The following is a 15,994-nucleotide window of genomic DNA, read 5'->3' as shown; positions in this document are numbered from 1 at the left end:
ACAAAAGGAAATCAGTACATTATACAGTACCTTACTTCAATATGCGAAACTGACAACTAAATGTGACAGAGCTGTCATTTCTCCTCTCTAGTGCAGAGTGACGCGTGTGGAAGCGTGTGTAGCAGCACAGAGTGACGCGTGTGGAAGCGTGTGTAGCAGCACAGAGTGACGCGTGTGGAAGCGTGTGTAGCAGTACAGAGTGATGCGTGTAGAAGCGTGTGTAGCAGCACAGAGTGACGCGTGTGGAAGCGTGTGTAGCAGCACAGAGTGACGCGTGTGGAAGCGTGTGTAGCAGCACAGAGTGACGCGTGTGGAAGCGTGTGTAGCAGCACAGAGTGACGCGTGTGGAAGCGTGTGTAGCAGCACAGAGTGACGCGTGTGGAAGCGTGTGTAGCAGCACAGAGTGACGCGTGTGGAAGCGTGTGTAGCAGCACAGAGTGACGCGTGTGGAAGTGTGTGTAGTAGCACTAAGTGAAGTGTGCGTGGAAGTGTGTGTAGCAACACAGAGTGAATTGTGTGTTGAAGTGTTTTCTCCTGATAACATTTGTATCCGTCTACGGAACAAACCCAGCACAAAACACAACTACAACCAAACATCTCAACATTGGCTCAAGTTGGTTCAGAAAAAAACCCAACAAAACATGAGTTTAAATACAGGTGAACTTTCAAGAAACTGTCCAGCACACAGGTCCATAGTACAGGTAGAGCACACTAGCTTAGCATTTGAACTGTGTGTCATGAAACCGTGCGTCATGAACCGTGTGTCAGCTACCACTACAGATCCAGCGACCGCTGACTGCAGCGTTGGGTGAGTGCAGACAGCGGAGGCGAACACTAATTACAGTGTACCTTCAGCTGGGACGTCAGCGGCTCGGTCTCGGTCCAGGGCCTGCTCCTAGTTCAAATCCTCAAATCAAGCTTCCTGTTTCCTTAGTGCCCTCCACCCTTACAAGACCCGGTCCCAAACCTCCGAAGTAGCGTCTCCCCCTCGTCTCATCCGCTCATTCGCCGCAACCTCAGGTCAGTGCTGCTGTTTGTTTGTTGTGTTGCTGTTTTTGTTTGTTTGTTTCCCGTGCTGCAGGCAGGCTAAGAAGGGGGAGCTGGCTACCGAAGAGTGCTGGACCAGGACCGGCGGAGACACTGACCTGGACACCTGGCGTCTTCCCTGGGCTGGCAGCAGCACGGTCAGCTGGTCCTGTGGAGGCCCGGCGGGTCTACAAGCACGAGAGCGAGGAGGGGGGTGAACGAAGGATGGACAACGGACGGGACAAAACTGAGCCACGCGAGGCGAGGAGGACAGCGAGCGCAGGAGAAACGGGAGGAGTGCAGGGAAGAGGCAGGAAGGGCCAAACGACGGAGGGAGAGGTGAGGCGAGGCAGGACGAGGCAAAAACGAGACGAGGCGGAAACACGAGACTCAGTGAGACGGGGCGAGAGCGCATAAGAACAGACCAGGAGAGGGGAAAAGAAAAATTGTGGCAAATAATAATAATAATAATAATAATAATAATAATAATAATAATAATAATAATGTGGCATCTACTGGTACAAAATCAAGAGGACAGACTCTAGGTGCTGCTGGAAGGAAATCGCTGCCACTTCAGCGTAACGTGCCCTCTCTGTGCGATGCCCCCACAGCCTTCATATCACACACGGGGCATGTGAGGCCAATGAGGAGGCATGTCAGGTGCAGTTTGGAAACCTACAGGGTAAAATGTATGGAATGTCATGGCAACTACGAAACGCTACAGAGCAGAGATGTGATGAGACACACAGAATGCTAACTGTGTTGCTGTGACAACCACAGTCTCTAGGTCGATCCCTTTTGCAGTTCTGAGGACATTTCTCCTCATGGTTTGAAATCCCCCCCCTCATTTTGACTCAGGCCATGGGACTCAACAGCTGCAATACACTATGGTAACATTATGCCATGGGTAAAAAATAAAAATTTGTGTGTGTGTGTGTGTGTGTAAGGGTCCGTAACATCAGTGCAGTGCTGACGCTTACCTGTTCATGAGAGGACTAAATTCAAAGCAACGGCCTTGCAGCAAAGCAGAGACTAATATCCAGGCATGCCTGTCTAACTGCTCCACACCCTCATCTCCACTCCACCAACTTTCTCTCCCAGAGTCTCAACACTCATCTCCTCAACAAGTCAAGCACAGTAAAACACAACGACAGATACAAAGCCGCCTCAATTAGAGTTACGAGCCTCTGTGTGTGTGTGTACATCTATGTGTGTCATGTTCTACCACTAGCCCATCTGTTGTTACACGCTCATAGTGAGTGAGTGTGTATGCGTGCACGCGCATGTGTGTGCGCGCACGCATGCAGGAAGTGTGCAGGGTTCTTTTGGTTAGTGGTTATAAGGACAGGCATAAAAATTTAAAACAGGTGGTCTGAACAGCAGGCATGTAGCATCCACACACACACACACACACACACACACACACACACACAGTATTCTATCATTTAGTATCCAATGCACACAAACTAGTATCATAATAAGAGTAGATTGTATGAAAACAATTAAGGCTGCACAATATATCATTTTTAAATTGCTGTCATAATACTGGGCCCTGCAATATTCATTTAACATTACTGCAGCAGCAACAGCACAGAGAACACTGTAACAACCCCAAATTGTGAATGCCGTGCTGTAATTATCCTGCCCATCGCAGATGTTTCTAATGAGAGTTCAGTGGGTGTTTTAACCAAGACATTTACTCTGTCTAACAAATGGAAATAATTCTAGCCAAAATAACGCCCCCCCGCTGCACCCCACGAGCACGCACACAGAAGCTCGGACAGCACCCGCGTTGAGAGTTTACGCTTTAAAACATAACAAACACACACAGACACACATGTCAATAGTGTAAATCCTTCCATTCTGCACACACGTTACCAGTGAGGTCAGTACATTCTGCTACACCAGCACAAGTAGAGTGCCAGTATCCGTACCAGTACCAGTACTAGAACGAGTATCAGAGCTGAGCCCAGCCATTCATACCATCTCAATTTATACCTCTAATTTTCATGAGGTAAACAGGACGTGACGTCATACACAGGTTATGAATATTCTCACCTGGACCTTTGTAGTCTACACGGAACAGACTCAGAACACGTGCCAGGAATCTGTCAACGTGCATATTTCAGACCTAAATCCAGTGAACGCAAAACACGTACAGAAATACGAATGTTAAATAGGATTTAGAAAAAAGCAAACCCGGAAAACACAAACATTTGGGGCAGCGAGTGATGTACCTTACCAGCGCCGACGTCTGTCGTACGCTTTCTGGTTTAGTGGATTTGATTACAAGGCAGGTGGACACAAGACCCCCCCGCCATCATTCAGAAAGACCTGCCCGAAAATGAGACGCGAACCATAAACTTAATTCCAGCGCTGGAATTCCCACTTATCCAGATAACTTGAGCTGACAGTCAAGACCTTGCAACTGGAGGACTGGTAAGAGACACACAGCTTCCAGGCTGTCCTCACACTGGGAGAAATTCCACTTTGGGAACCAATCCCCTGATCGCTGATATAAACAGCGAGCACGAGACTGCAGCTGACCCTGGAAGGGCGGTTTTGAGGTCACTTTCGGGCCTTCACAAACAACTCGACTGACGAGAAAGGCTGCAGTGTGGCCACATGCCCAGGGAGTGGAGGTCTCCAAGGTCCTCCGTCATGCCTTTCAGCGGAGCCATGGAGTGCGTCTCTGCTGCATGGACACCGTGAGGGACATGCCGACAGGAAGACAGATTTCGGGCTGTACTGCTCAAGTTTTCCAAAACCCAGCCACTGTGACTCAAGCTGGCATTAAAAAAGAAGAAGAAGAATTCACATATAAGGGAATTAGCGCTTTAACCGAGTAGATGATGTGAAAGTGTGCGCGGTGCGGTTTGTTAGTTGTGTTTGAAAGACTGCTGGTGGTAGACTGTCACCAGCAGACACGGCAGACACAGATTCTCCCACAGCCATTCTAGGACGTCAAACATCTGCCCAGAATACAGAGATACAAGTGCTAATTCTCTCCCTCTTGCTTGCAAGCGCACACACACACACACACACACACTTGTGTGCGTTTCCCCACTGCTTGAAAACACGAGGCAATCTGATATCTCCTTAAATGATAAGTTGGAGGAGAGGAAAAGATTATAAGGTATGGCCTTGTTTTTGAAAAGCATACGGAGCTAAACAGAAGAGTTCTGAAAGCGTGCTGAACAAACATTACGATAAAGTGCCGGTGAAGAGAGAAAATATTCAGAAAACTGTCTGGATCTTCTAAAGGCAACAGGCAAATGCCTCCAGTCACAATATGGAATTACGCTGTGATCACCGGACTGCAGGAACTGTAAGAGCCCTTTCTGCTAGTGCTTTCTAGAAGGGCCCTCAGCATTAGGGCTGTGTGATGGGTCAAATGCCAAGCTCCAGTTTATAGCCACTGAGGCAGCCTACTGCGAAAAGCGGGGGTTCGAGTGCCCAGCGCTGCAGTCTGGAATTACCCAAGCTGAAGAGAGACAGACAGGAGGAGACGGAAGGACACAAGAGGACTGGAACAAGGCCCAATGTCAGACCTGTAGGGACAAGAACAGAGGGATAAACGGAAGACAGAAGGATGCGGAGGAATGGGGTGGAATGGGGGAGAGAGAGAGAGAATAGATGCCAACAAACAAGACCGTAGTGTCCTCCTTGCCAGAAGCGAATCATTGTGGGTGGCCAGTACACAGCAATAACATGCTGGAAAGCCTTCTGTCAGAGAAATGAGCCCAGGAGGGAGAGATAGCAGAGAGAAGAGAAAGGGATAAAGCGCGAAAGAAAGGGGGGGGGGGGAGGAGAGAAAGTGAAGGACAGAGGGGAAAGTCGAAAGAAGAACGAGTGAAAGAGACACTCGCATGCATACGAGGACACACAAACGCGCGCGTTTACACGTTGGCGTACGCAGTCACGCGGAGAAGAGGCGGCAACCTGTGGACAGTTCCACGCGAAACCGTAAACCGTTAGCAGGTTAGCCACGTGCTTCAAGCTTCGCTCGAGCTCGTTGGCGTCCGACTGAGTCGGTCACACTATGGCGAACGCAAAAGACACACAGGAGGCAAAAACAAATAAAAAAGAGAGACCCGCCTGCTTGTTTCTTATACCTGCTGGTTTTCAGCAGAATCTAAAGGCGAAAGCAGAAAACATTACCGGAGCAACCGGCAATGACATGTCATCAGGTTAGACTTGCTGAAATACAACTTCCAAACAAATATTCTTTATTATTCTGTTTAATTTGTGCTTAATAGCACGAAAGAGGCTTTTCGCTTTTGTAGCTGACTGTGACCTATTGTCTTTTGTGTTTATCGATTACACAAAAGGTGGAGCAAACTTACACTACTGTCTGTTCAAAATGTATACACACACAGGCGTGCATAGATGTACACTCACGTAAGCGCACACTTGCACATACAGATGTACACACAAAAAGTGTGCACACACTGATTGGTCACAAAATTAAGCCCACTGGCACCAGTAAAGGACTGGGGCACCTATTAGGTAGGAAGCATACGGTCCATTGTTGAAGTTAACATGCTAGATGCAGGAAAAATGGCCACGTGTGCGGATCTGGGCAAATGGTCACGTGCGGATCTGAGTTATGATGGCTAGACAACTGTCTGGAGTGTCTCCGCAACAGCGGAATTCTGTGGTGTGCTCCTGGTGTGCGGTTAGTACCTACCAAACGTGCTGCAAGGAAGGACAACTGGTGACCCGGGGCCAGGGTCAAGGGCGCCCAAGGCTCACTGATGTGCGCGGGGAACGGACAGCTAAAGTTGCACAAGGTACTGAAAAACGATCAGAAACGCACTACGGGAAGAAGGTAACCCGGCGGAGGCGGTGTGATGCCCTGGGTGGTGTTCTGCTGGGGAACCTTGGGTCCATGTGGATGTTACTTTGACATGCAAGACCTACCTAAACATTGCTGTAGACCAAGCACACCATCGCCATGGCAACGGTGTTCCCCTAATGGCAGTGGCCTCTTTCAGCAGGAAATTGCACCCTGGAAAAACAAGCCTGATCCACGTCACACCTTAAGGAATTTAACGGATCTGCTGCTAATGACCTGGTACCAGATACCACAGGACACTTTCAGAGGTCTTGGGGAGTCTTGATGGCTCTGAGCTGTTATGGCCGCATGGAAGGGAACCTACACTATATTAGGCAGGTGGATTTATTACTACACACCCACAGACAAAAGTCCAGGTCATATACACGCGATATCTGTCCCTCTCATACACACTGCTCGTTTACATCACCTCTCTATTTTTACCTTCCTCATTTCTCTCTCAACAATCTTTCTCTCACTCCTTCCATATGACTTCCTGAATGCGTCTCCCCACCTTCCACTCTCCTTAATCTCGTGTGTCCCCCCGCCCTCGCTCTCTCTCTGAAGGTCGTGACTGCAGTGTGTGTTTGAGGTCTGCCCTGAATAGACCCTGATTTACTGCAGTAAGTCACCAGTATGAAGAATGCCCACAGGCCCTGTCTCTCACCTCATACACACACACACACACGCACACGCACACGTCTACTGTTGTAACACGAACAGAAAGCAAACAGAAATGGCTACTGCAGGTCCCCCCTCCCTTTCCTACAATGGAGGAGAACATTTTAAATACTTTTCTGGGAGGTTTCACTCCTGCTTGCTCTCTGGATAGAAATCAATACAGTGCTGCTCTTTTTAATCGACCTGCCAGACGCGTTTCAGCCAGTCCGCCATCACCAGGTGTGCCACGGCTGTCCTCTATCGGTTTGCCCAGCATGCACGGAAGCCTTTTAAAAGTCTTGAGAATGTAAATGGGTTTCGGATGAGCTCCTCGCTGAGATGTTCTGTGTATTTACCAGCAAGGTTGACTGATTAGTTGAAAAATTTTTAGCTTCCACTTCTCTGTAAATGACTCCTGTGATTTCCCATCTGTCTGCAGCACTGAAGGACTCAGACATCCCTGCAGAACCTCAAGTTAAGTCCAAAAAAAAGAGGAAATGTTTTATTCTCTCATGAGTATCACCAGTAATTTACAGAGAGTAAATGGCGTTAGAGTGGAACAGGTGCTCTCTGACGGCTGGGTATGAGGATGGGGGAACAGTTCTCTGTTAAAACACACACGTGCCAAACTTACTAACCAGATCTTAAGCTTAAAGTACATTTCTTATCGCATCTCTTTTAGTTATGAACACTGAAACAAATATTTATGAGCTTTATATCGGCAGGGGACTATGGTGACATATGAATGCTTCTGCTTTTAAGCCTCTGGTGTCTGTGTGTCACAGTGCACAATTAACGGCTACCACTCCTGTACTCATCCCTGTTGTCAGTGACTATATGAGCGTGGACTGGATGTCTTTGGCCAAGGTGTGGCGGGCTGTCACATTATTTACAAAGGCTTGTTTGCGGATGTCACCCCAGCTTTATGTGTCCTTTAGTAATGGCATACAAGTCAAAGCAGGACTTTTTGGAGACCCTGTTTGATTCATCTGAGCCCTTAGCTTGTGCCATCATTTTCAAACAAAAGTTTACAATATCTGTCACCCATCAGCCAGCTCAGTCATTACAACAAATGATCCATGCTCTGGGAACCGGAAGGAGTCATCGGACTGTCTGGATTCACATACCTACACTTCTGTTTAAGGTTATTTTATCAATGTATTTATTTATTTTTTGTTTACTTTAACATTTGGTTTTATATTTGTACTTTTTACACTGACAATAATAATAATAATGATTATTGTTCTGCTTGTAATCATTTATGATGACGACAACAACACACAAACACAGTGTCAGAAGACAAGGGCAGATCTACCACCCTCTAAAGCCTGGCCAGTGGAGGACAGACATGTGGAGCACATGGAAGGATGCAACCACTGTTTGCATGAAGAAAGACTGAAACCCAATGGGGCATGCTCCTCTCTAACCTTCCCCTCATACAGAGACCACAATATTTTCTTTTTAAGCCGTTACTTAGCAACAGCAAATTGCAACCAAGAACTTTCCAGTGATGTCAAGTAGAAAAAAAAAAGAAAGTCTTATTTGCAGATGAAAAGGTGCAGATTATGTAGGAAATGCAAGTTAGACACTTCCAGATATGCTGAACTGCACAAGTTGCAGATTGCAGAGAGCGTCGTGTCACAAGTCTGACAAGGTCAAGAAACCTCCCACTCCAAGCTCAATATTAAACAAGAGCTCTTGGGAAAAGTGCACGCGTGTGTGTGTGCGCTGTGTTTGATGCATTTCCTTTTCCTTCTTTTACCAGATGAATGCCAACGTTCCTGTTTTTGACGTTTTCGGCTGGTGTCGTGGGAGAGTGTGTGAGAGAGTGTGTGAGGAACGCTCTCTCTCCACGGCGTAGTGACACTTGAGCTGGAGGTGATGTTCTCCAGCACTCTGGTGGCAGGAAGATGGCGACTTACCGCCGGTCACTTCGGCGTCTACGGAAAAGCTTTTTGGTGGTTGCGATTTCAGCTTCGTTAGGCAATGGCGGAAATATCTGCGAGAGAGAGAGAGAGAGAGAGAGAGAGAGAGAGAGAGAGAGCTTCAGTTAGGCTGCATAAAGTAGGTCACATTTTATCAGAGACCAGAGCGGCCAACGTTCACACGGTGGGTGCGTGCCTTTCATACCCGGAACGTCTCGCCACGCCGGCCTGTTCCTGCTTAAAACTGCGAGCCTTAAAACGGCCAGCCACGCCACTTCGTGCCCCTTCATCAGATCCCCCGGGAAAGGGTGGCAGGCAGGAACCCTCTGAGGCCCAGCTCTGCCAGCCTCACCAGCAGCCAGACACGCCTGGCACGGCTCCACCCATCAGGCGCCAACAAGCTGCACACCGGTTCCACTAGGTTACCATGGACACCCGTCAGCAAACACCAGTCGAGAGGAGGAAGTGGTTGTTGGCTCAGTAGGGGCGTGCATGTGGGAGTTGGTGTGTGCGCTTTAGCCTGCACCAGTGCCCACACGTGTTAAGGAAATGTGTAAGCATGTTTGGTACATACATTCAGGTAGGTGTGTGTGTGTGTGTGTGCGTGTGTGTGTATATGTGTCTCCTCTGAAGTGTGTATGGGTGTTAAAGGCTATTGATCAGAGCTGAAGTGGAGACTGGTGCCACCAAACTCCAGAAAACTCATCAACAGAACAGAGTGTTTCCTAAGCTTGAGTGGCACTGGAAGTATGTGATGTGAAACAGCCAGTGGGTGTTTCCTGGCAAAGTGACACACACCCCCACCCACCCACCCACCCACCCACACACACACACCCACACACACACACACACCAAATACACAGACACAAAGAACACACAAACAAACAAACAAACACACCCACACCCACACACACACCACCAAATACACAAACACACACACCCACCCCATTTCTCCTCTGTGATTTTTTTTTCCCCCTCTCTCTCTCTCTGTCTTACTGAGTTACTGCAGCCAAACCGCTGAATGCTGATTGGCTCCTTCTGATTGGACACAGATGTGGAGGCAGACTCGTGTAACAGGCTGTTTTTCCTCGTCGGCACGGTAATAAGCGCTTTTGACACTAAACCCCACCCCCGCACGCCAATGAGGCCAAAGGGGATACAAAGACCCTTCCAACCAAACACAGCCAGCGAGAAACGACAAAAAAGAGCAAAACGGCAAAGAAAACCCCACCAAAATGCTTAAATGACTCAAGAGAATAAAAACCTACAAGGTTCCAAACCTGTACACAAAGAATTCAGCACAACAGAGCAGTCAGAGTGAAGACTCAGGAACAAATGTTTTGTTAACAGAAACCATGTGGAGTATCACTTCAAAATGGCCACCCTAAACGTGAACGTGAAAAGGGACCGTTTCCCCTGCACCCTGGGAGGACATTTGCTGTTGGACTTGCAGTCATTTGGTACAGTTCAACACCAGAGGGGAATTAGAAGAGCAAGAGAGAAGTCAGGAGAGAGGAGCGAGGGAGAGGAGAGGAGGAAGGTGTGGGAGGGAGCGGCCGGAGTCGCATGTTCAGCTACTGTTGTTTTCCTGGAGGAGATCATTAGCCCTAATCCTGCTCACTGATGGAGTCCAGATGAGAATCTGCCTCACACGCCTGAGTTTCAGAACTCCAGAACATGCCCATGTTTACTGAGGCAGAGGGCCGCACTACTGCAACCACGATGCCCTCTCTGCACAAGCCTGGAGAACACAGCCATATACAATACGCTCATGCATGACATTAGGGTCCACAGTCCACAGAGCTATCGACAAAAGTAAGCTTTGCTGAAAATGCATGAAAATATAGTGGTGATGACAATGTGCTATTACTATTAGATACAACACTGATAACGAAAACGGTAAACAAAACTACTACAACATCTCTGTGATGACGCAGAGAGGTTATGACCTCTGACCCTCTGACCAGGGTGCTGACATGACAGTGGAGGGGGAGCGACGCTCACAGGAAATGCACGTACAGCGCCACATTCCTGGGGTCAGAGGTCACCCTGGAGTCTGCCTTTAATGAGTGACTCATGCACTCCACCCTGCCCCGAATGGCGGTTAAAGAGTGAGGTAATGATGAGGTCAGAGGAGAGTCGATCTGGAATCATGCGTGTCGGAGCTGTGCATTTCATACCACAGGACGCTTTCTTTTTCATGACAGTTTTGGCTTACTGCTAAACGTGTCATGCGTACCAAATGTTGATGCAGAACGACACTAACCATAACCTATTAATGCGCTGCTTCATTACACTCGTTGTTTTGGCAAAAAACATGCTGGTGAGTTATGAAACTGAAAATCCACTATGAAAGTGAAGGATAAGCTTTATTGACCAGTGAAATGTAATGGAAAATGCTAAAAACAAATAAATTAAAAATCTAAAAAAATAAAAAAAATAAATTAAAAAAAAGGACAGAAGGGTAGAGTTCACGCAGGGAAGAGGTCAGAAACACGAGGAACCTCTCAAAAGCCTGCCAACCCCTCTTTTCACATTAAGGAACACTTCCACCCAAGTAAAATATTACTTACCCACATGACTCTGCAAGGCAGAGAAGCAGCTGAGCTGGGATTGGCCAACTACATGGATTCATCTGCACCCCGATTGGCCAATTGCAGGGCTTCATCTGTGCTCCGATTGGCCAACTGCAGGGCTTCAGATGAGTTCTGACTGGCCAACTGCATGACTCCAGCTGAGCTTTGATTGGCCAAGTGCAGGGCTCCGCCTGAGCTGGGATTGGCTAACTGCACAGCTTCATCTGAGCTCTGATTGGCCAATTGCAGGGCTTCATTTGAGCTCTGACTGGCCAGTTGCAGGGCTACATCTGAGCTCTAAAATCCCCATGCAGAACGGAACTACCCCACGATCTTGCGCCATTACATCTGACAGAGTTAATTACATGTGACTAAGTCTAATGCAGAATGTCACAGACACACATGGAAAGATGACCCTTGTGTTTTCAGAGATTTCAGCCCCTATAACTTAAGATTCCTATCTGATCCAACAGCTCTGAAATTCTTCTAGTGCAGAATGCCATTAACGTCTGTAACGTGTTTCCCAGTGTGCAGCGCTCTAACAGAAATACATGTGTAAACGCCCTGTGGCTCGTCTCATGACTGCAAAGCTGAGCTGAAGCGAGGCTAAAACCGCCTACCCTCTCTTCACACACAGGGCTATTCAACCAGAGCGGAGCTTCAATATTCCGGCTCCCAGAAGACTGGATCAGGAGAAGCAGGAATTCCTGCGGTGGGACCTGAGAGCAGAGCAGCAAGGTATAAAGTCGATCATCACGTTCTTAAAACTCCATGAGGTGCGTGCACGCGCACGCACGCACACACACACACACACACACACACACACACACACACACACACACACACACACACACACACACACACACACAGAAAGAGAGACTCTGAGGAATGTGACTGTGTGGGAAGTGACTTGTTTGAGGTGGCTTCCTGATTCCCCCCCCCCCCCCCAGTACTGCTCCAGTGTAATAATCCTATTACATTAACTGCATTCCCAAACACCAGGCACTCCAGCCTTTACAAAAACTATAATTAGACCCGTTTCAAATCTACCTTTCACTGGCAACATCATTGTGAAAGTGGGGTCCAAAGAAACTAATTTCTATCTTTAAACAGCTGTTTTGACAACTTTGAGCCAGGGTTTCAGCCCAGCCCTGGCACTGAGACAGCTCCTGTAACGGCTCTTAATGACATCTGTTTAAATACAGATCCTGGAAAAACATCTGCTCTTCTACTACTTGATCTCAGGACTGCCTTTGATGCCATCGATCATAAATTAGTCTGAGACTTGAGGTTGGACTCTAAACTGGTTTGGGTCATGTGGTAGGAGCTACTTTGTTGAAATAGATCAATATGCATCTGAGCAGATGCCAATGACCTGTGGTGTCCCCCAAGGTTCTGCTCTTAGGCCATTTCAATTCAATTTATATAAGCTATGCAGATGGTACTCAGTTCTATTTAACTCTCTCACCAAATGACCCATCAGCTCACTATGTCGGTACACTGAACACATCACAAACTGCAAAAAATCCTGCTGAGTACAGCTAAAACTGAGGCTGTTTTGTTTGGAAATAAAGAACAGAGACATAGACTTGAGGCCCATCTTGACGCGAGAGCCTTCTAACCTAAAGAACTGGTTCACAGCCTGCGTGTTCTAATGGACTTTTATCTGTTTTAGCCGTCACGTCAAAACAATTAACACATCAACTTTCCAACACCTAAGAAATATTAACAAAATGAGAGATTTCTTGTTAACACAAGACCTCGAGAGACCGGCCCATGCCTCCATTTCCAGCAGGATCTGTTAGAATAAAGGTTTCCTTATAGGTCTTCATAAGAACGCCACCTAATTCGATAAGAAGCCAGTAGAATTCTTACTAAAGGCAAAAACAGGGAGCGCACATCCCCTCTTACACTGTCTCCCAGTGTGGTACAGAGCTGCCTGTATTACACATTATAAATCACAGAGTTCAGGGCTAATGTGTCCATCAAACAAGCCTTTCCGAACTCAAAACCTCAAAAGTGCCGGACACCTTCAAAGCAAGACCAAACACCATCTGTCCCACATAGTTCCCAGCCAGGCCCAAAAGACTGTGCTTAGCTCTTAGGGACAGTTCTCCAATTTTACACACTTTATATGTTTCATTAAATCATATTTATTTTAAGTCTACTTTTTGGTTTTATTTCATTTCTTTAAATTCAAATAGAAACATTTTTTCCTTTAATGTATTTTCATTAATTTTTAATATTTCATTAATTGTTTTCTACTTAAAATCAACAGTATTTGATTTTTATTTATGTATTTATTTATTAAGTGATGCAACTTTCTGGTAAGAACCTTCCCGAGGTGACTGATCTTTCTTCAGGCCAGCGGAAGTGGGAGGGAGACACCCAGCTTCGAACAGCCAAGCCAGGTGAAATGCTTCTCATTCTCCTCCCCTTTAACAAGCGTTTCATTTTCCTAACCCCCCCCCCCCTTCTCTCTTCACCACAACTGAAATGGTCCAAGTTAGCCTGGCAGGCTGGGGTGACGCTCTCTTCAGAGACTTCGCAGAGACGTCTGCGTGACTAAGCATACGCTCTCTGTGGCTCCAAGAGTTCCGGACTTCAGTGGGCCTCCTGGTGCTTTCCGAGGAGAACGGAGCAGAGAACTGAGCTAACCTTCATGACCAGAGTTAATGCCTGTCGCAAAATAACCGCCAACAACAGAGAGTTCAGGAATATGTGAGCGAGAAAGCAAAACAAAACAAAACAGTCAGAGAGAGACAGAGAGAGAAAAACAGAAGAAAAAGGTGAGATCCTGCACAAGAGAGAAAAAGAGAGACAGAGACAGAGAGGCAGTAGGAGGAAAGTCAGAAAGACACTGAAGGAGAACCAGATGGAGAGAGGAAGCAGTTTCACACAGGCCAGGAGGCGGGATCACATGGGCTAGGAGGCGGGGTCACGCAGCCGAGTGAGATCACAGCCAAGGCGGCTCGTGTCTGCTCCACTTCGCTCCGGGTCAGAGGGAAACAAAGTCCGAGCGCCACGGCCCATCGGACAACATTCCAGCTTCCTGCACTGAACCCCAGAGGAGCCAGGGCCAACCGCTGCTGACTGAAAGGAAGAGGAAGAGAGTGTTTGCTGTTTGATAAGCGAGAGAGAGAGAGAGAGAGAGAGAGAGAGAGAGAGAGAGAGAGAGAGAGAAGGCGCTTAATAAATCTACTCTTTTCTTTTGGCTCCAGGATCCCAGTCCCAGCACATCCAGCCAAGTCTTCCATCACTCTGCATCCAGTTCCTCTGGACTGCACCGTTTACCGCCGACTGATGTTCCAAAACACTCAGGAGTCCAAGCCCTGGTCCCTCACATGCTGGGACCCCTAGGATGCTCAGAAATGCGCTCGGATCTGAACCCACGTTTTCATTATGTACATAGCCTTTGTTTAGCATCATGCTTCCCAATTATTGTTTTTTTTTTCCGTCGTGTTCAGCTGCAGATTCAATGAGGATTTCCCCTTAGTGTTCTCAGACTTGAAATAAACATGTGAATGAATGAATGAATAAATGAATGAATGGATTAACACATGTAAGCCTGATCAGATGATCAACCCCCCCCTCCCCACCATCTGCTTCCAGAGGGCCGAGCAGCGGGGCCAAGGAATGCCTGTCAGTTCTGTTCAGGCAGTGCCTATGGGGGGAGTGAGTGTGTGGCCCGGGGGTGGGGGGGACTCCCTCATGCTGTCTAACTTGGGTCGTCTCCTCTTTTGGACCTGTCTGCTCTCCTCGCTGCTGCGTTTGTTTTGGTCCTGGTTGCCAGGTGACCAGTCTGGCTCTGGCCACAGTGTAACTCAACTCTTAGGGGCTGGTTTGTTTAGAAAGCTCTCTCTCTCTCTCTCTCTGTGCTTCTGTCCCTCACTCTCTGACCAGCCTTGGCCAACTTACTCCATTTAAAATGGTCAGGCAGAAGGGATGTACTGAACTGAAGAAAATTCTATCAAAATTCAGTACCTGGAAGTGTGGAACAGAAACTATGCTGTGCGTGTGAAACTATGCTCAGTGCGTGCGTGTGTGTGTGTGTGTGTGTGTGTGTGTCTGTCTGTCTCTCTATGTGCAGTTCAGGAACTCAACACCTTTGTAAAGTGAAATCACCTTCTTCTGCCAAGTGGCCCCCGCCCAAATCCCAGAACTCCCAACGGACACACACACATCCCACATTCCCTCTGTGACCTCAAAGTGAGGCCAGGCCAGATTCCAACCTAACAGGAAACCCAAAAGAATGTCTTCAGGAGTAAGTGAGCAGGGAAAATCTACATCTGTACTGCTCCTCTGAAAACTCTCTCTCACACACGGAATATCATCCTGACATTATATTTTAAAAAATATTTACATACATTAAAAACTACTACCAACTACACACCAATACACACCTGTGCATACACTTTTCGAAGTTTATCTTAAGACAAAATAAACACAAACATAAATAACAACAAACAACAAATGATCACATCCTCAAACCCCACGGGTCTAAGGAGCCTGCCGCAGCAATGGCAGTTCAAAATTGTCCTTAAATCACTGCTGCGATGTTATGCTGTGCAGGGTGGAGATGAAGGTTGGAGGCGCAGGCCTCTTCATCGTGGCGTGCTGAGGTGAGCGTTGAACTGTCCCCGTGCTCCTCCTCACCAGGTCAGTGTCTAGCCCTGTCGCTTTTAACCCCGTGTTTTTCAAACATGGCAATCGCGATTTGCGGTGGTATGCTATGCCCCCATTGCGCTGCCCCAAGCTTAAGGGATGACATTACGCTATGGGACCAAGCTAGACGGTCCCTGCTTGCCTGCGGCCACAGCTAGTCTCAGCGGTAGCCACACTGCTCTGCTCTGGAGGACGTAGTATGTGAGGGGCGTACGGAGGGTAACCCGCATGACAGGTAGCCCTTCTGCTGCTCAGATGCACCGTCTTGTGATGTAGTTTTGCCCTTGAGCTCCAGGGGGCACTGT

At 47.7% G+C, this 15,994-nt stretch overlaps 1 protein-coding gene across 9 annotated transcripts in view; it reads right to left on the bottom strand.

The window, feature by feature from the left end:
- ctif (CBP80/20-dependent translation initiation factor) overlaps positions 1-15,994 on the bottom strand; it is a 61,550-nt gene that overhangs the window by 21,750 nt on the left and 23,806 nt on the right. For 6 of the 9 annotated variants that reach the window (XM_081718785.1, XM_081718781.1, XM_035527026.2 and 3 more), the window contains exons 7-8: positions 8,446-8,522; positions 1,146-1,214 (exon numbers count right to left, since the gene is read on the bottom strand). In XM_081718785.1, coding sequence (XP_081574911.1) covers positions 1,146-1,214; positions 8,446-8,522 — 146 coding nt within the window. Of the gene's footprint in view, positions 1-1,145; positions 1,215-8,285; positions 8,523-15,994 lie in introns of all 9 variants that reach the window. The other 3 variants (XM_035527029.2, XM_081718784.1, XM_081718787.1) reach the window with 2 other exon arrangements.

Source organism: Electrophorus electricus, chromosome 8 (assembly GCF_041902795.1).
Source record: "Electrophorus electricus isolate QZ-2024a chromosome 8, ASM4190279v1, whole genome shotgun sequence".
In the NCBI taxonomy this organism is placed as follows: domain Eukaryota; kingdom Metazoa; phylum Chordata; class Actinopteri; order Gymnotiformes; family Gymnotidae; genus Electrophorus; species Electrophorus electricus.
The sequence above is the reverse complement of the archived record's forward strand: the minus strand, read 5'-3'. Positions and strand labels throughout refer to the sequence as shown.